We start from the raw sequence: 19,702 nt of genomic DNA on the forward strand, positions 1-19,702 counted from the left end.
ACCTCTAAGATACTAAAAAACAAATGTAAGTACTTACTTTTTCCCCCATCCCTTGGGAGTATTTATATATAGAGAGAGGGGGGGGGAGGGGAACAGTTCACTAACGTTGGTTTTATGAATTAGTAGCTATCTGTCTTCTGATTCCTGTAGATTAGTTGTGTTACAAATCAGGTGAAGTGTGGCTTGTTTACTAATTTTAGATCTAGGTAATCATTTTTTGAGGGTCTCATAGGATCAGAACCTGGCTTATCACAACTCTGTACAACTGTTTCTTTTATGGAATCATTTATGAGGGGAGCGCCTAATTTTCATGATTGAAAACATTAAAATCAGGATGGCAAACTTGAACACTGCTGAAGGTCAACATCAAGACTGATATTCTTCCCCTCAGGTTTACCTGAAAGAAAGGATTTCCAATATAATGCCATGTATATACTATGACAGGTGGGGTTCTACAGTTCTATGAATAGGACTAGAGGTCCAAGAGTGAGCATACAACTTGTCATTTGCTTTTTGCAATGTGCCAGACATATATACACATATATACACACATATGTACATAGATACACATATATGTATATATGATCATATATATGTATCTATGTAATATAGGATCTTTTTGAATGTATATATATACACGTGTATCTGCATACATACATTATGTATATGTGTATATAGACACACGCATACATACACCAGCTTTTTTAGGCAAGCCAATCCAGAAAGAGCAGAAATGTAAATAACTGGCCAAGACAGTGACTGCAATCATTCTACATTCTGTGCATTCTCCTGGCTGTGAAACAAAACATTCCATGAGAGAAAATAAGACGCACTGACCAAGGAAGGATACAGAACAGAGAAGTTTATTTTACACTATCCATCCAAGAAAACAATCGCCATAACCCAGTGCAAAATGTGCAACAGAATCAATGTGTGTCTTAGCTCTGAGAGCCCAAATTGGTGATTTCCTCTCCTGGTCTTAGGTTGGCCAGGTGTGCCCTGGGCTAATACTGCCCTTGGTTTGCACTCTAGACAGAAACATTCGACCAATTTGTAGCAGGTTATTGTTATTATTATTTTTTTTTACAATTCATACCAGAATGTGTACAAGGGACTGGAAAAAACCATACCAAATGAATGATAAGTGATCAGTGCTTAAAGGAAATACGAGGGAGGGACAGCACGGGCGGGCAAGAATCCACAGTTTCAATAAATACAAGTGTAACAAGCATGGGTAGGTCTCAACTCGGTGGAATTAATCTGCATAATAATTCAGCATCATACAAAATCTAGCAGGGCTGCTGAGCAGTGATTGGCAGAACATTCACAATAACTTATGCCCTTGAGCAAGTCTGTGGTTATTAACACATTCTATGGTTTCCAAGGTGTTCATTTTCTGCTTTCTCCTTCTCTGGCCATCCCTCTGGGAGGAGAGGGGTGGAGCCGGGCCAGTTGGTGGTAGCATCCGACGAGGAAGGACGGTTGTTTGCCCGAGAGCCAGCCGTCAGGGTCCAGTGTACTCAATACCAAGTGACAAATTGGGACTTAATTGACGACATCTGTGTGCAAAATGCGCTTCTCTCCATTTTCCAAGAAACCAGTGTCTGTAACTCCTGCCTGGAAGTTAGTAGTGGCCTCTACGTCACTCCCTGTCACCCCACGTGCCAAGCAACAAGAGCATATCTCAAAGACTCACAGGCTGGAGGGGGGGAGGCTTCTGTCATTGGCTGCCTGGCACCTCGCAGATGGACAGTTAGCCAGGGCCTCTGTGTCAAGAGGCCTCTGGCAGGCTAGAGCTATTGCTTGAAAAACTAGAAAGAACCTAGTGAGGAAGAGATGCTCAAAGTGAACGTGTAGGAAGTGGGTTTTCTTCTTCCATCACCTTGTGTCTCCCTTGCCCCACCCAGGTAATGTCCGCAGGACATTGGTGAGGTGGAGGTACCCTTGGGGGGGGGATGGCATGCATTCGTTTCTAGTGGCCTTGCCCAGTGAAGTAAGTGCGAAATCCATGCACTCTCCAATACACCTGGAGTTCCCCACCAGGAGCTTCGCAGTATAACCTGCAGATCACCGACTAAGCCAGAGCCCAGTGAAAGAAGACACAAGGGAAGTCCTCGATCTCTGGAAGGCAAGTAACAAAAGGGGGACCCCCCCAAATAAAACAACCCTCTAAACCCAGTAAGCTAGGAATCACCTCCAAACAAAACAGTCCTAAATACTGCACCATCCATGGACCCTCTCCTCTCTTTCTTCAGCAGTCTCGGGGTCATAAATTAGGGTAGTCTTCCATCAAATAACTTAAAAAAGGAGGAGGGAGTTGTAGTAAATTGTGCCTGGCTTGGGCCAGTTAGCAGCCAGTTTTGTTCTAAAATCTCAGTCACTGTTCCAAAGTGGAGCTTGAAAATTCACGTGGATGCTGGATGTCTTCACAAGGACCAGGCAAGGAAGGGTAGGCGGGAAGGTGAAAGGGGCCGGGCAGGAGGTAGGACCAAGGAGATGGGGCGTGAGGGAGGTGACAGGGGGAGCCTGGGCCACCAGGATATGAGCGGAGGCCTGTGGACAGCACGGGAGAGACGGATGCCGCAGCCCTGGGGGCCCATGTGACTCGGGGTGCGGCCGGGTCTCATATTGCACAGAAAAGAAGGACCTGGGCCTCTGTAGATGGCCGGGAGGATCAGTGGTCTCCACACATGGGCAAGTTCACAAAGGTGAACACATTGAACTCCGTCATGATGGAGAAGCACAGGAACACGCCATACAGGAAGAGGCACCCACACCCCAGCTTCTTATCTAGTTGCCATTTGTTCAGGTGAACGCCAAACACCTGCAACATACAGAAAAGGTCAGAGGCCACCAGGAGGAGTGACTTCGGGAAGGGGCACAGTGCTGTCTCTCAGCCTGTGAAACCTATATCTCAGCTGGCTGTCAGTGGCTCAGTCCTGTAATCCTAGCTACTCAAGGCTGAGATCTCAGGATTATAGTTCAAGGCCAGCCTGGATAAAAAAAAAAAAAATGTGAAACTCTTATCTCCAAATTAACCAGTAAAAGCCCAAAGCGTAGAAGTGGCTCAAGTGGTAAGAGTGTCAGCCCCGAGTGAAAAGTGCTAGGGGCCAGTACCCAGGCCTTGAGTTCAAGCCCTAGGGCTTGGAGAAGGGTGGGAACATCAAAAGGAGAGGAAGCCAGAACATGCAGGTGGTGGCAAAGTATTTTATAAAAAAAATGACAAGACCACTTTGTAGCTCTCTTTGTACTGGTTCAGCATGGTTTCTAGGCCTCCTGTATCTGCCAGAACAGGGCCTGACTCTTCCAGGAGGACTCAGAGGTATCTCTCAGGTGGAGTCCTGGCCTAATGGTTCCTCTGTTATGCGTGAACTTCTTCCCAGCAATGGACCCGCAGGTGAAGAAACTGTCCTTGCCCCCTTGGCTGCTTCTAAACCCTGGTCTGCTTCTCCTCCCTAAAAACACTCAGGGTGGAGTCTCAAGTTTCTTCTGACCGCTGCTCTCTGACATCCAAAATTATTTTTCTTGCTTTCCGTCTGCCCTTCTGATTTTCCACTTCTCTGCACATTCAGGTTAAAAAATGACAGCCAACATTCAATTGCACACTTGTACACCAACAGATGAATTTGTTTCCACCAAACATGTAGGTAAGGCAGAGAATATTAAATTATATGAATGGATGCACTGGCCCCAGCAGTGACTGGAATGGTACAACATATATTCTTCGTCGCCGCATATTGGTCAAATGCACGGATTGAGGAAAATGTTTTGTAACCTGGGAGAACCAGTTCATTGGAATCTACCCTACAATGGCTAGCTTGCATAAAAAGTGAGAAGTTCTTCTTGCTTTTTTTTTTCAACAATTGGATCCAGGGTTTCACGCCTGCTAGTCAAGTACTCCACCACTGAGCCAGAACCTTGGCCCTCTTCTTTGTCTTCCATAAACATTGTAGGCTTATTAAACATTTTGGAGGCTTTGGAGAGCAGGGCTGGCTCCTTTCAGAAAGGGAGCAAGGCAGGGAAAATGCAGTGGGCAGCAGCTAGCTAGGAGATATGACATCTACATGTCTATTTTCCCCATTTACCAGGAGGTCAAGCTCATTTGGACATGCGAATTTGGAAAGAAAGCTGCCAACTTACCGTGACAAAGACAGAGGCCAAGAGTAAACCCACAGAGTAGATCAGCCCCCTGCTGTTCAGCCGGATCTGTAAAGAGGGATTAACCAGAGTTAGACTCATCTGTTTAGGGAAGGGCACTCAAATAGCTCACTGTAGCAGTGGTTCCAACTGTCTCCTCTAGAATGGAAAAGCAGATGCCAGTTTTGACAGCTGTGTCCTGTACTTGGGACTCGTGCTTTCCTAGGATTCTGAGCTGGTCCTTGTCCTCTCTTGGTTCAAGTCTGTCCTTACCTTCCACAGTGTTGCCTCCGACGGACCCACTCAATGCCACTCAGATTTTTAGCATGCATTGCAGGATTCTTGCTGACTCTGCCAATCTGATCCAGAGATCCATCAGCTCTGTCAACCTGATCCAGAGATCATGAGTTTTCTCAGACCCTTATTACTTTTGGGGTGAGTCTTACTAGACAGGTGATGGGAAGATACGGATACATTTTTCATTTTGCATAAAACTGTGTATTTCCATAAGTTGATGGGAAAAGGTGGGTGAGGTGGGCTACTGAGTCACTACAGAAGAGGGAGGAGTTGCAATGTCATTTCTGATATTAGTGAAAGAATTTGGGGAATTTGGTGTGTCACGGTAATGCAATGAGGTTAATGGAAAACTTTGAGGAGAGAGATGATTTTTAGAGTTTTATTTATTTTACTGTTCTATTATTATTTTTTTTGTAGTCTTGGGCTTTGAGCACAAGGTCTCAAACTGGCTAGGCAGGTGCTTATCACCTGAGGCATGCACCTGGCCCCAAATTTTCAGATTTCTTATAGAACAGTGTTGCCCAGAAGATCTTTCTGCTGTGATAAAACGTATTCTATCTTTGCCTTCAAATCCAGTACTTAGGTGGGCTGCTGAGCAAAGGACCTCAATGTCCAATCTTTGCTTATCTCTGAATAATTTAAATGTGTGTTTAAAGAGCCACATATGATTAGTGGCTACAATATTGGGCAGAGCAGGTAGGGGATCAAGGGGCTGACTTGGATACTATTTCTGCCTGTGACTGAAATCCTGAGACAGGGTGACACAGAAGGGATTCCAGAGAGTAGCTGTTCCCAAAGGGGTGGAGCCAGAATGAATGCAGCAGTAGTGCTCCTTGGGAACTTCTTAGATATACATGACCTTAGGTCCACACGCACCAGCTGAGTCAGCTGAGGCTGTGGGTGGGTAGCAGCCTCAGGGCAGTTCTGATGCTCAGCAAAGTTTTAGAACCATGGATTTAGAGGAAGCACAAAATGTACTCACTTTTCTCCTTTTCCAAGGGTTCTAGGTATAGAACTTCATTATTATTATTATTTTTCTTGGAATTCTCATGTGGGTTCAAGTTTGAGGTTTGCCATTCTCCCCGTTTCCCCCCAACAATGTACATGGATTCCTGAAGTGAAGGAGAGCCCTGCCCTCCCGCCCCCCACCCCGGTGTGTTCATGTCTAAGAAGGACAAAGCTGACTCATCTACTCTGTCTGACAAGGTTCAAGGCACAGCTTGCCCTCATTTCGCCCATTGTGGGGCATGGGAGCATAGCTGTATCTTCACAGGTGTGTGTGTTGGGTTTGTTTTTTTTTTACTGGATGTCCTAAACAGCCAACCCTTTCTGTGAGGACTTGGAGCACCAGACATCTCACTTTCAGCAGTGTTCTGTCGCAGAAGGAGTGAGCTGGATTCTCTCCAGAAACTCAAAATCTCAGAATCTATCATCTGCAGAATCAGAGCAGGGCCCAGTTCCCAACCATCAAACAATTCCCTAAAAATAAAGAAGGAACCAAGGCACAGCTCCAGGACACACAAGCAATGGGTTGATCTTGTTAATTCAGTGTGGTCAAGTGGAGGAACAGCCCTGTCTAGTTTGACCGGTAGCTTAACTTCTTTAGGGTTGGTATTGGGTTTCGAACTTGCACTCTCCCTTGGCTGGTGCTGATCCACTTGAACCATAAATCTCTTTCCATGGTAGCTTGATTTTTTTGTAGACTCCTAACCTGGCTGACGCTAGATTCCCCTCCTTTTAAAATCAGCTGGGTTGGTAGGAAGAGACTGGTATTCAACAACACATTTCCTCAGATTCTTTCTCCTGACTATCATGGTGATATAGGCCTATAATCTTAGCACTTGAGGCCAGGAGAGGAAGATCACGAGTTTGAGGCTGGCTTGGGCTACATAGCAACCACAACAATATTTCTCTCTTTCAAATATACTATTGACACTGATCCTACAATATACTTATACCTGGCTAGTGTTGGAGAGGGGGTGGGTTCCCAGAGCATCATGGTGGTCCTTAAGCAGTGGGAAGAACTGCCTGACCTGTCCTCACTTGCCCATTCCTTGGGTGGGCAGAAACTGTGAATGAACTTCCAAATCCTTTGAGCTCTCAATTTTCAGTACCACTTGGATCTTCGAAGCCCTGCTTAGGCTCTGAGCTCTGGAGCCTGAAACCTCATCAGCAACAAGAATCGAGGCAAATGATTTCTTACCCTTAAGAAACCAAAGGTCAGTAAGAATAAAGATCCTAGCCAGGCACTGGTGACTCATGCCTGTAATCCAAGCTACTCAGGAGGCTGAGATCTGACAATCATGGTTCAAAGACAGCCCAGGCAGGAAAGTTCATGAGACTCTTATCACCAATGAACCACCAGAAAACTGGAAGTAGTGCTATGGTTCAAAGTGATAGCCTTGAGCAAAATAGCTCATGGACAGTGCCCAGGCCCTGAGTTCAAGCACCATGACCTTCAAAAAAAAAAAAGAAAAAGAAAAAAGAAAGAAATAGAAAAAGAAAAAAAGATCCAAACAGGAAAACTCTGTCTGGCTAATCATTTTCAAAATAAATCATGTTAAATCAAAGCTTTTAAACTTTACTCTTCTTACAGTCACATAAAGTGATGCAAAGAACTGTGTTGATGAAATTCTAAATCTGGCTTCAAAGATGAAAGACAAGTGGATCTTTTGTGGGGGTTTTGAATGTTTTTCACTTTCCCACCTTTTTTCTCTGCTGTCTTCTCTGGGTAGCGTGGGGAATATTTTTACATTTTTTTCATTATTAATCGGAGTTCTAACAGCCTGTACTTATTCTGGATGCCTTGTGCTATCTTTCCATATAAATGTGGAAGTCAGGAATTAGCTTCTCTCAGGTGCTTTTAGTCTGACTCAGGCTTTTCCACTTCAGACTATGGGAAGTAGTTTGAGACAAGGGTCAATAGACTATAATGCTTGGACCAAATTTGGCCCTTTGCTTTTTGTTTTGTAAATTCAGCTCATTCATTTAAGTATCCATTGCTCTTCTTCCTCCCCCGCTATCTCTCCTCCCTCGCCCCTGCCCCTGCCATTCCATGGGGCTTGAACTCAAGGCCTGGGTACTGTCCCTGAGCTTCTTTTTGCTCAAGACTAGCACTCTACCCCTTTGAGCCACAGGGTCACTTTCAGTTTTCTGGTGGTTAACTGGAGATAAGAGTCTCACAGATTTTCCTGCTGGGGCTGGCTTTGAACCATGATCCTCAGATCTTAGCCTCCTGAGTAGTTAGGATTATAGGCCTGAGCCAGCAGTACCCAGCTTTTGCTCTTTTCACTCTATATTATAGCTAAGTAGTATTGACAGAGACTAATTCACAAAGCTTGAAATGCTTATTCTCTAGCCTTTTATAGAAATAGTCTGCTGATCCTGCTTAAGGGCACAGATTTCAGATTCAACCTCCCAAGTTTTGCCATACCTGATTTGGCATTCACTTGCTGAACCATCATGAAGAAATCATTTAAGTTCCTTAAACCTCAATTATGGAAAATGGAAAATGTGGCTAAGACAGTCCTACATGGTAGAGATCTCTGAGAAAGAACAGAATTAATCCACATGAAAGCTCTTATGTAATGCATTCTCAGTGAGTGTGGACCATCGTTCCCCACCTGTGGGCTAACTGCCTGGGTTTACTTCCCTGGCACTCTTGGTTTCTTTTCTTATAAGCTCACCACTTATAATGCTTGCTCTTGTACCTCCGAGGGAGGACTCTGTCCTTCAAGCCCCATCCATAGTCTCCCTCCTCTTTTTAAAAAAATATTTTAGTTTATTATTTACATAGCGTGTTGAGTTTTTGGGCTTTGAACCAACTCCGTGTAGCTGGGAGCACAGATGTATGCTACCATGCCTAGCTTGTTAGTTAAGATGGATCTTGCTAACATTTTTCCTGGGGTTGGCCTCAAACTCAATCCTCACAATCGCCACACCTCCCAAGTAACTGTAATTATAGGTGTACCAACATTACCAGTACTCTTTTACATTAGTTTTTTTTTCTTTTCTTTTATTAGGGAATGAACCCAGGGCCTTGCACATGTTAGGCAAGCACTCAACAGTCCTAGTCCCCTTCCCCCTCTTTTTCTTTTCCTTTTCTTCTCCCTCCCTTCCTTCCTTCCTTTCCTACCTTCCTTCCTTCCTTCCCTTCCTTCTTCCCTCTCTCCTTCCCCCCTCTCTCCCTCCCTCCCCCCCCTCTCTCTTTTGTACTCAGGACTTTACTGGCCAGGCTAATGCTCTAAGCCATTTCTCTAGCCTTGCTTCTCCCCAATCTCCTATCCCTGGTTATCTTAGAGATTTTTTTTTGGAGGGGGAAGGGACTGGGCTAGCCTAGAACTATGATGGATCTTTAGGTCTCAGCCTTTTGAGTAGCTAGAATTTCAGGTGTAGCCATGTTTGCCTGGCTTGCCTGGCTACTTTTCTCTCTCTCTCTCTCTCTCTCCCTCTCTCTCTCTCTCTTTTTTTTTCTCTCTCTCTATATATAATTTGTGTGTGTGTGTGTGAGAGAGATTTTTTAAAAAGCTGATGTTTAACTTGAGTACAATAAAACATAGATCTCAAGTGTATTTACTCTTGGATTTTTTTGGATGGGCTGAGGTGGTGGTCAGTACTGGGGCTTTAACTTAGGATCTAGCACTAAAGGTTGGCACTCTACCACTTGAGTCACACCTCCATTTCTGGCTTCTTGGTGGTTAATTGGAAATAAGAGTCTCATAGACTTTCCTGCTTGGGCTGGTTTCTAACCTGGATCATCAGATCTCAACTCCCTGAGTAGCTAGGATTACAGGCACAAGCCACTGGCACCTAGTTTTTAATGGTTTTGACAAATGCATTTAACTACTACCTCAACAAACACATAGTAACTATCCTTCAAGGCAACAACACTAGTTTTTTGGAACCTACAAACCAGACAAAATAGCAACAGACGATTCTCACTTTTGGATTACCTTGGAAAAGAGCCTTTGAATTCCAAGTCTGCATAGTGTTGAGTTAAATCCCTCTCTTGCCCCCTGCTCCACAGATGCCAGGCAGAGCAAGAGCAAATAGAGAAAAATTTCATGGCAAGGCTGATCTGGGAACAAGTGAGGCACATCTCAGACAGTCCCATCCTGACATCTGAAGTTGTTTTCATTTCTTGCCTTCACAAGTATGCATCGCATGGTAACCCCTTTGTACGCTGACTTAAATAAAAATACAATTAAAAATTAAGTAAAGGAGATTACTGTGAAGGGAAGAAAAAAAAAAGAAATATGCCTTTTCACTTTCCAAATCCTCTTGGCAGCTGGAGGCAACAGGGCTGGCTGCTTCCAGCATTAAAAGGAATGCGCCCCACCATGCATGCATGCGCACTGCATTCACACCGAATTTCATGAATTCCTGCTGCTCACAGAACAGCTACCCCCAAACTCCATTGTGTTTGGGGATCTAATACCTCTGCCTAAAGGATTCTGATTTTTCTTCATACTTTTAAGATCTCTTTATGGTTTGAGGTCAGCTCCACCCAATCCAAGAACTCTTTTGGAAAAAAAAAATAAGCCCTTGGATTTTTGCTCATTTATTGATAATTTGAAACACATGGTGCATGTTGATCGGCATTTTCTGGTTTGGATAGTGTGAACACTTGTTTGGGTCTAGTTTCCAAATGGATGTTACTGAGCTTGGCTTTACATTAGATGGTGTCACTGAATAGGAATCTCTTTCCCTGAGATTAACGGAGATGAGAAAGTGAACAAGTGCATGGAAAAGAAGTAAATGACTGATAGTGAACACCCCTCACTCCCCTCCTTTCCCAGGGCTCTCTTAGCCATACAGAGTCTCGGTGCCACTGCATGGGTAATGTGCTGGTTTTGTTCTCTCCCTTTGAAGATGAGGCAACTTAAGCTAAGATACTTTTAGTGAAGCTATAAGGCTGGAGAAAGGTCAAGTCTGCTTTGACTCTAAATTATAGACACTTTGTAGCACCCTGAGAGGCCCCTGACAGGATGCGGGTGAGGGAGCCTGGATCTTCCTCTATACCTATACCTGCTCTCAGAAGTCACATCTGGGCTTTTCCTGCCTGTCATTTTGGTCACAGTCCTGAATGAATTTGTGAGACCCACAGAAGCCATGGTGGAACATGTTTAGTCTACTTTCTGTGGTTATAACAAAATAGCTTGAGACCAGGTAATTTATATAATGGAAGTTTACTTTGGCCCTCATTCCTGGAGGCCAGGAAGCCCAGAATCATGGTGCCAGCATCTGCTTGGCATGTGGTTGGGGCCTTGTGCTGCATCATGACGTGGTGAGGGCATCTCATGGAGAGACAGAGCAAGTAGGCCAGTTTACGCCTCTCTTCTTATAAAGCCACTAGTGCCATCCCAGGGCCCTACCTCATCTAATTCTGATCACCTCCCAAAGCTCCACTTCCAAATACAATTAGAATAGGATTTGGGGGATTAAATTGTTAGGGGACACATGCAAATCATTGAACCACTCATATTAGCCAGCCCCAGATGTCATTATTTAGTTGGTGACAGCTGCCTCCCAACTTCCTGCACCTACTCCTGTGTCTGAGAACTCTTGCCTAAAATTGCAAATGCACACATCAATTGATTCCAGGTGCTAACGATAGTCATGATCAGGTAAGAATGTCTCTGTTCCTTCTGATGGGGTCCTTCTCAGACAGGGGCCACACACTACTGGAATCTGAGAGTCAGCTCCAGTTCCCGTAGTGGTAACATTCCTGCTAATACACCCGCTGAGGGATGCCTCCCAGCCCACCGTCTCTATTTTCATTCTTGAGTTTCTTGTCCCTTCCCACTAATGTCCTCACCTAAATCTTTGTCCTAGGGTTGGTAGTTCCTGGGGACACCTACACTGTCACACAGTGAGACTTTTCAGGTGAGCATACACCCCTTCCCCCTCAGATCTGTAGCCATCTTTCCTTCCTACAAATAGCACCTGTTAGTGTCCAGGGCAGCCATTCTAGGGGACCATGGGGAGGCAGGCTGGCACAGGAGAAAGATTATTATAAGGTTAACTAGAGGGGCCATATCTCCCCTGGGAGAGGGAGCAATTTGGCATCTGCCCCTATCGAGGAAGTTGTTCCAGGGCTAGTGGGTAAAGTACTCTGCCTGCAGGTAAGTAAGGGCAGAGAATGGGTGTGGTCAGTTATCCTGGTAGGAATTCTAGGGCAGGGAGGAACTCAGTTCTGTGTGGAGCTCAGGTCACCTAATTTTGCTAACATAGTGTCTGAACTCCAAGGGTCAAGACTTAAGGAGGAATGGCTCCTTCCAGGTCCCCCTGGAAAGGAGTTTAGATCTCTCCCGGCCTTTTACAACATGCCATTAAGTGGCCAATTCCCCAGGCCCAGCCACATGGGGGTGAGGGAGGGGAGGGATCACTCTGTGGCTTCATGCTGAAATGAAGAAGTCTTTTGTAAAAATAATTCCGGTTCATGGCAAAGCAAACTTCAGGCTTATTTGCTACAAGCATTTACTGCTTTGCCCTCATCTCTACCCCTAGACTGTCCCAAGAAATTGACTTCATTTCCTGAAGGACACTTGGGGCCTCTTTCTATTTATCCTGCGTAACCCTGGGACATCCTTCTGCATCTCTGACCTCAGAAGCAAGCAGCTTGTATGGGTTTAATGGCCTCTCCCAACCTCGCGAGGGACCTGCTGACAATTCCGAAGCAATGTTTCCATCTTGTCCAGATGGGATTTCCAAGTCATAATTATGGAATAATTATCATCCAGACAGCTGTTTAGTGCCTAGCAGTAGGTTCAAGCAGTTGGCAGGGAGGAACGAATATACTTTTACAGATTTTGACATTTCTTACACTCAGTGGTTTGCTCAGAAGCCAGCTAGTTACCTAAGTGCCCTAAATAAGAAAAATTCCTAAAAAAAATCCAAGTATGGGAAATGAACACTTCTTGTCCAGTTATGGTGATGAACCTCAGAACTGCAAAAGTCACTGGGCAGGCTGCAGGAAGCCAGGGCAAAACTGATTATTTCTGAGTTAGAGCTTAGAAATGTAACATAAATATGAGAGGAAACAAGAGAAGAGTAGCTGTATTTTTTATTTTTTTATTTCTAAGCAGGAATCCATTTGAGGTTAAAAAGAATTGGTAACTAGAAATGTGTTCCCCCCACACTTCCTTAGGTCAAGCATTAGTTGAACACCTGCTATGTGCTAGGATGCTGTGGTAAGCAAGACATAGTCCTCTGCCCCTAGACTAACAGCTTGGGGAAGACGCTGAACATACCAACAATTCCTACCCAAAGAAGGGTATATGCTCACCTGAAGGCTGGTTGTACAGGAGGTGGCAGTGGTTGGGAGGATAGTGAGAAACTTGCTGCTATTTGACAAGCCCAGATGATCAGAAAAAGCAAATAGGGATTTGAGCAAGAAAACTTCTCTCAGGCCTAAGGAACCACTTGCAGAGAGCACCAAGATATAACAAGGCTTGATTCACTGAAGGACCTCACCACCCCTCCCCAGAGGCAGCTGATGTGGCTGGGGGAAGGGAAGGTATGTGAGGGAGTTGAGGGGGGTGGGTGGGAGAACACAGCGATGAGTGGTAAAAGATAAATTGAAAGTCAGGGGAGGGGGGTCATATGGTAAAGGGCACTGTAAATCATGGTAATGGAAAGAATGGGTGTTGGGGAGGAAGATAGGCAATCATGTGTATCTTTTGGAAAGAAGATTCTGAGAAATTCATGGAGAAAAGGCTGTATCCCAGATAAGGTAGATGGTAGCAAGACTAGCTAGGAGGCATCTTGCATGAGAAGGAAATGATTAGGATTAGGATTTTTGGTTAGGATTAGGATTTATCAGTCAGCTGTGTAACAAAAGCCTCTGAACTCCATTAGAATTGCTTCTTACTCATGCATCTGTGGATTTTTATGTGTCTGGCTGAATATGGCTTGGCTCCAAGCTTCAGCCGGGTCTAGTTAGAGTGTCTCATCTCATGATAAAAGGTAAGGGCACCAGAGACCACACCGAACTGTACATCTAGTTCAAGTCTGTTTTTGTTTCAGGTCCACTCATTTTTCCATTCAATCAGTCTATCCCACAGCCAAATCCAAACCCAGGAGGCAGGGAACTATTTCTGCTCATCATAAAGTTACAACAGAGAGCTCACCCTGATGTTGGGTAGGAAATTACAAAAACAAAAAACATCTAGCCAGGTGCTGGTGGCTCAGGCCTGTAATCCTACTTGAGATCTGAGGATTCCGGTTCAAAGCCAGCCCGGTAGGTTCTTATTGCCAATTAAGCACCAAAAAGCCAGAAGTGAAGCTGTGACTCAAGTGGGAGAGAGCTAGCCTTGAGTAAAAAGTGAGGGACAGTGCTCAGCTTACAGGAGCATTGGAAGAAACTGGGTCTGTGGAGCCCAAGAAATATTGCAGGCCCTTTTCAAAGTTCTCCCAAAGTCAACCAACATCTCCTTCTCTTGCACAAAGCCAATCCCACAAAATGGAGCATTTCCAGAATGCCGTGTGCTGGAATCTCTGTGCTCGTGCCTCCCCTAAACTCCCCTGCTGAGCATAGAGATTTAGCTCCCCTGTCCTGTGCTCAAACGTCCAATGGAAGGCCTGTTGGAGTGAATCAGTAAACCAAATCAGGTCTTGATGTCTCCCTGTCTTTCTTTTTCATCTTTCTTGGCAAGCTTCACCACATGCAGTTGTCAGTTTCTGGAGTCTGACTCCATCAGCTAGAACAAGCTTTCCCTTTTCTGAAGAACAAAATCTCTATTCTTACCCACAGAGAGTTGGAGCTATTTCAAACAAGATCTAGAAAGCAATTGTGTGCTGCTCTTTTTAACTCACCTGCAGGAAGATAACATGCTAGTGGATTGGAATTGGCCAGGATGAAAGTCTTGACATGAAAGCAGAATGCTATTACCAAGACCAATCTCCAAACTTTTTCCATCTAGAGAGACAACTTGTATGTCTGGCCACCTTCTAGCTTCTTGGAGTTATTCTAAATAAAAGGGCTTCTGGGTATGTTACTAAAAATGCCCAATACTCTTAAGTAATGGGGCAAAGGGGACATGGAGAAAGAGGATATAAAGAATGACTCTGCAGCTGGGCAGCACCCACATGTTGATTTGGGGTGCACTGTTCATGAAGATTTCTTAGATAACACTAGAGCGGATCAGTTCCTGAAGATTTTTAGGCAAGACTTGAGGTGATCTGTTTTTGGAGATTCTTCTTTCATTAACAGTCTTCTCAAGCAGAGAGCTAACTATTGAGGATAAGTAAAACTCTAGAAGGTTTTCTGAGTCCTTCTTTCCCTTTGTTCAGCGCAGTGGTTGGCCCATTACTGTTTATTGCCTCTTTACCTTCTAGTCCTGATTCAGGATGAAAATTTCCAAATAGTGAAGGTTACTATCACTTTGGGCAATCTTATGAAATGCAAGCTTATTGAGCACACAATTTCAACAAAATATATGACAGATTTTAATAGTTTCAAATTGTGAATATTACTGAAAAGTACGTTAATCAGATTTTTTTCTTTTGAATTGTGTTTTTTGGTCCTTGAATAGTACTAGAGTTTGAATTCAGTGTCTTACACTTATTAGGCAGGCATTCTAGCATTTGAGCCACTCCCTGCCCCGTTTTTGTCTCATTAGTTTGTGATGTGCCTGTATGAGTGCTTATGTAGGTGTGTGTGTGTGTGTGCGCGCGCGCGCGCGCGTGCGCGCGCATGCGAGCACACGTGCACGCTAATCCTGAAGCTTAAAATTAGGACCCAGGTGCCATCCTTTAGCTTTATTTCTCAAGGCTAGTGCTTTACAATTGCCTGACAGTTCCACTTCTAGTTTTTGTTTTTAGTGGTTAATTGGAGATAAGAGCTTCACAGACTTTCCTGCCTGTGTTGGCTTCAACCTGAAATCCTCAGATCTCAACTTCCTGAATAGCTAGGATTTCAGGCATGAGCCACCAGTGCCCAGCAACTCCCATTAGTTTTTGAAGAAGTGCCATTTGCCTAAGCTATCCTGGATGTCAATAGTCTTACTGAAGTCTCCTTTGTACTAGGAAGGCGGGTGCACACCATTGCACCCAGCTTTTACTGGTTGAGATGGGATCTTGTGAACTTTTTGCCTGGGCTGGTCTTTAATAATGATCCTCCCAATCTCAGACTCTCAAATAGGATCACAAGAGTGAGCTACCATATTTAGTTTTTCTTGGGAAAAACATTTCTTAAACTTTTTGTGCTTGTACTAAGGTTTGAATTCAGGGCCTGGGAACTGTCTCTTACCTTTTCCACTCAAGGCTGGCACTATGCCATCTGAGCCATAGCTCCACTTCTGGCTTTTTGGTGATTAATTGGAGATCAGAGTCTCATGAACTTTCCTAATACTCATCTCCAATTGACCAGGTTGGCTTCGAATCATCACCCTTACATCTCACCCTTCTGAGTAACTAGGATTACAGGCATGAATTTTGAAAGGTACCTGGCTTTTCTTTGGACTTTCTTTTCTTTTTTTAAGTTTCCTTATTGGGAGTAAATATTACATAATCTTCACAATATGGCATAGTGATATCTAGCTAAAGTCACAAACACAGTTTAACCTTCACAAGGTGAATTGTCATTATCATGGTCTATAAAGCTTATGAACTCTACGGACTTTGACAATACAACTATTTCTTCCAAATAGGGTGATACGTACATTGCATTCCTTTTGCTTACTGTAAGCTGATCCCTCTTTCTCATTCCTTCCCTTCTGTCACCACCCTGAGTTGCTTAGTTCACTTTCGTCAATGTCCAGTGCAGCTGAGGGACCCCTCTGCTGTATTTTTTCACCCGTTTCCCTCTAATTCTGTGCCCTCCTCCTCGCTTCCCTCACATGTACACATGTATCTACAACAGGTGGGGTCAAGAACATAGAGTCATCTAAAAACACTATGACAAATTAGTAGGAGGTCCTTTGTTTCTTGAGTCCTGTTTACTTTCTCATCTCTCACTGCATTTGAATTTAACATCCGCGTATCAGGGAGACCATGTGCCATTTGTCTCTCTGATCTTGGCTTATTTCACTCTCCTTTGGACTTTTAAAAGTCAAGGAAACAAAGGGCACTTGAGCCTCTGGATTCTACTTGCGTTCAAATGAAGCTGTACCCCTGTCTCCCACAATATAAAAAACGAATTATTCATTCCCCTGGGGCTCATGAACTTTTGATTATCAGATCCCTCATTTCTGTTTTTAAAAGAGAGGTCTATATTAGTTGTTTGCATTTATGGAAAAAAAATGAAAATCTTTCCTGCACTGGTTACAGAAATAGCAGCATATGGAAGAAAATGCAATTTGACCTAACTTTCTCTAGAATCTTCCCAGGCAAAGTTTCTCCCAAGAGGATTGTTGTACACCGTAGCTGCCATAGTTATTGTCACAGACATCTGGTTTCCCTGCCTTTTTCCCTCTAGTTCAAGGATGAAGGAGATCTTCCATGACAGGGCTAGCTGTAGTTATTGTACAATTTCAGAGGAATGACCAGTGACCCCATTGTGTCATCTTCAGATGGAAAGCATACATTTGTGCCAAACAATTAATAGGGACTGAAGTTTTGTCTTCATGATATCACACTGTGATTAGCTAATGAGACCTGGAAAAAGTGTGTTTTCATAGCTGTAGAAATTACTGTTGTGACAATGTGTTTAATTTTCTGTCCTCTAGAGTGTGTTGGGAGAATGCCAGAAGAGAGGAGATGAGGGTAGGCCACTAAGGGAATTGTTTATCATAGACAGTGGATCAACTGAGCTGGAATTTTAGGCCTGACATCCATGTTCAGGAAAAGTTCAAAGGTCGCAAGAAGAATTGGTTTGCTTCTAGGATCATCTTTGATTTTGTTTTTTTAAAGTTTTTGATTTTACCTTCCATAACTTTTCCTGTGTGTAACTGCAATAAAAAAATAAAGCAGGGCGCTGGTGGCTCATGCCTATAATCCTAGTTACTCAGGAGGTTGAGATCTGAGATGGATCACAGTTCAAAGCCAGCCTGGGCAGGAAAGTCCGTGAGACTCTTATCTCCAATAAACCCCCAGAAAACTGGAAGTGGTGCTGTAGCTCAAGTGGTAGAGCACTTGCCTTGAGCTGAAGAGCTGAGGGAAAACACTCAGGCCCCAGAGTTCAAGTCCCATGACTGACAAAAATAAAAGGAAATAAATTAAAATAAAAAAATAAAATAAAAACCAAGAGATCCTAGAGGGCTATGTGTGAAGGCTCAGTTCTGGGAGGGTGCTATGGATCATTAGGCCCAATAGGTCCTTCAGCACCTGATCTTGATTGGATTGTGGAAACTTAGTTTGTCTTTGCTCTTCTTCTATGTTCTGCTTCCCAAGGTGAGCAGAGTGCCCTGCCATGAGCTCCCACCACGATGCCATGACCTCACCAGAGGCCTGACCTTGGATTAGAAACCGTAGAACCATATATCCAAACAAACCTTCTCTCTTCACAAATTGATTGTGTCAGGTAATCCACCAGACTAACACAGAGAATCTCATCCCCTGTCCTACCTGTACATCTCTTGCTGAAGAGTCAATGTGATAAAAATGTATTGCTGATTCATGAGCTGGGTCATAGAATAGCACCCATTCATTGTCTGTGTTTTAGCTACTGTGCTCTAGTCATCAACAGAGGAAACCAAAAGCAGTTGGGATTACGTGTTAGTGGGTTGTAGGTGAGCTAGAATTTAGCTAGGCGAAGGAGCATCTTTATTGGCTACACTGCTCAGGAAGACTAAGTACTAACATAGGGTCAGTCATGCTTTCTAAGGAGGCTAGGACATGTTAACTTCAGGCCTTCTGTCAGAGTGGGGCAAGCAGGCTGGAGGGTGGTGGGGTTGAACCGATGACAAGGGAGGCCTGAAGTATGGAACCAGGAATCTCTCATTTCTACCCTTCGCTCGTGAGACATTCTGTCTCTTCTTAAAGCCTTGAAACAGGTGGGAGGTGGAGCTCAGTGGGAGAGTGTCTGCCTAGGAAACACATAGTCCTGAGTTCAAACCACAAAAACATGGAACTGTTTATATAAAGTATGGTCTTGAAGGGGTATCATAATTATGAAGCCATCCATACCCCCATCTTAGTGGATGTTTAGTGTTCCCCTAACTCATGAACAGAACTGTTTGCTGAAAGCTTGTACGAATGCAATGGGAGGTCTAATCCTCAGTTCTATTATTACACTGTACACCTTTTCCATGGTGTAGTATCTGGCTACTGTGTTAGCTAATGCAGCTGTAGACTATTTCCATCATTATAGAAAGTTCCTCCTTGCAAGCACCACCCCAGAGCTTTCTTTTATAAAGCACAAGTTACTTTGACCCCAAGATTAAAAAAAAGGTCCACATAGCCAGTTGTAGATAAACTTCAAGAGATTTTTCAGCAGTGGAAGAATTTTTTTTTTTTTTTGGTTGGTTGTGGAGCCTGAACTCTGGGCCTGGGCGCTGTCCCTCAGCTCTTCAGCTCAAGGCTAGCACTCTACCACTTAAGAGTTACAGTGCCACTTCCGGCTTTTTCTGCTTATGTGGTGCTGAGGAATCGAACCCAGGGCCTCATGCATGCAAGGCAAGTACTCTTCCACTGAGCCACCTTTCCAGCCCCTGGAAGAACTCTTATTATAACAAAATGACAAGTAGTTTAATGATATTTAAACTATTGATAGTTAAACTACTAATTAATACTACTGCTCTCAGCTTGAGAACAGGAAAGATACACTAACAGAAAGGACAGGTGGTCCACATGTGACCCAGCATGTCAGGCTCATGAGTGTTCTGCTTATGTGGCAGAGAGAGAAACGCTCCAATATGCCAGCTGCAGGAAAGGTTTCTTGCTAGATTCCTTTTGCTTGGATTCTATTCTCCATCACATGAATGAGACTAGAGAGCCTGCTAGCATTCACTACCACCTGCCTCTCCTCCCTTTCCTGGTAACATAGATACCTGTCTGTGATCCACAGTTACATGATTCATTCTTTCTTGTGTCTAGGTGAGTACTATGACTTAGTTGGACTATTGTATGGTGACAGAGAAGACATAAACAGATTCTAGCTCTGAGCAAAACATGATCTGTCCAATATGTCATGTCTTTTCCTTCTCTGATTTTTGTTTAGTCAGAGAAGAAGGACTCCCAGATGATAGATCTGCAAGATGGAATAAGCCCCAATGCCAGAGTTTCTGTTGGCAAGAGTCCTTTGGAAGAGGAACTTCTGCTGCACAGAGTTTGAAGAAGAAACCACTGCTGGATTACTCCAGCAGCAAGATACTGGGAGTTGTAACAT

The 19,702-nt window shown here is 44.0% G+C and overlaps 1 protein-coding gene across 1 annotated transcript in view; it reads right to left on the reverse strand.

Annotated features, from left to right (window-relative positions):
* Positions 1-842: 842 nt before the first annotated feature.
* Positions 843-19,702, reverse strand: part of Slc24a3 (solute carrier family 24 (sodium/potassium/calcium exchanger), member 3) — a 411,501-nt gene continuing 392,641 nt past the window's right edge. Inside the window, exons 15-16 of the mRNA XM_013027028.1 lie at positions 4,141-4,206; positions 843-2,824 (exon numbers count right to left, since the gene is read on the reverse strand). Coding sequence (XP_012882482.1) covers positions 2,675-2,824; positions 4,141-4,206 — 216 coding nt within the window. The 3' untranslated portion in view covers positions 843-2,674. The remainder of the gene's footprint in view (positions 2,825-4,140; positions 4,207-19,702) is intronic.

Source organism: Dipodomys ordii, unplaced genomic scaffold (assembly GCF_000151885.1).
Source record: "Dipodomys ordii isolate 6190 unplaced genomic scaffold, Dord_2.0 Scaffold99, whole genome shotgun sequence".
NCBI lineage: Eukaryota > Metazoa > Chordata > Mammalia > Rodentia > Heteromyidae > Dipodomys > Dipodomys ordii.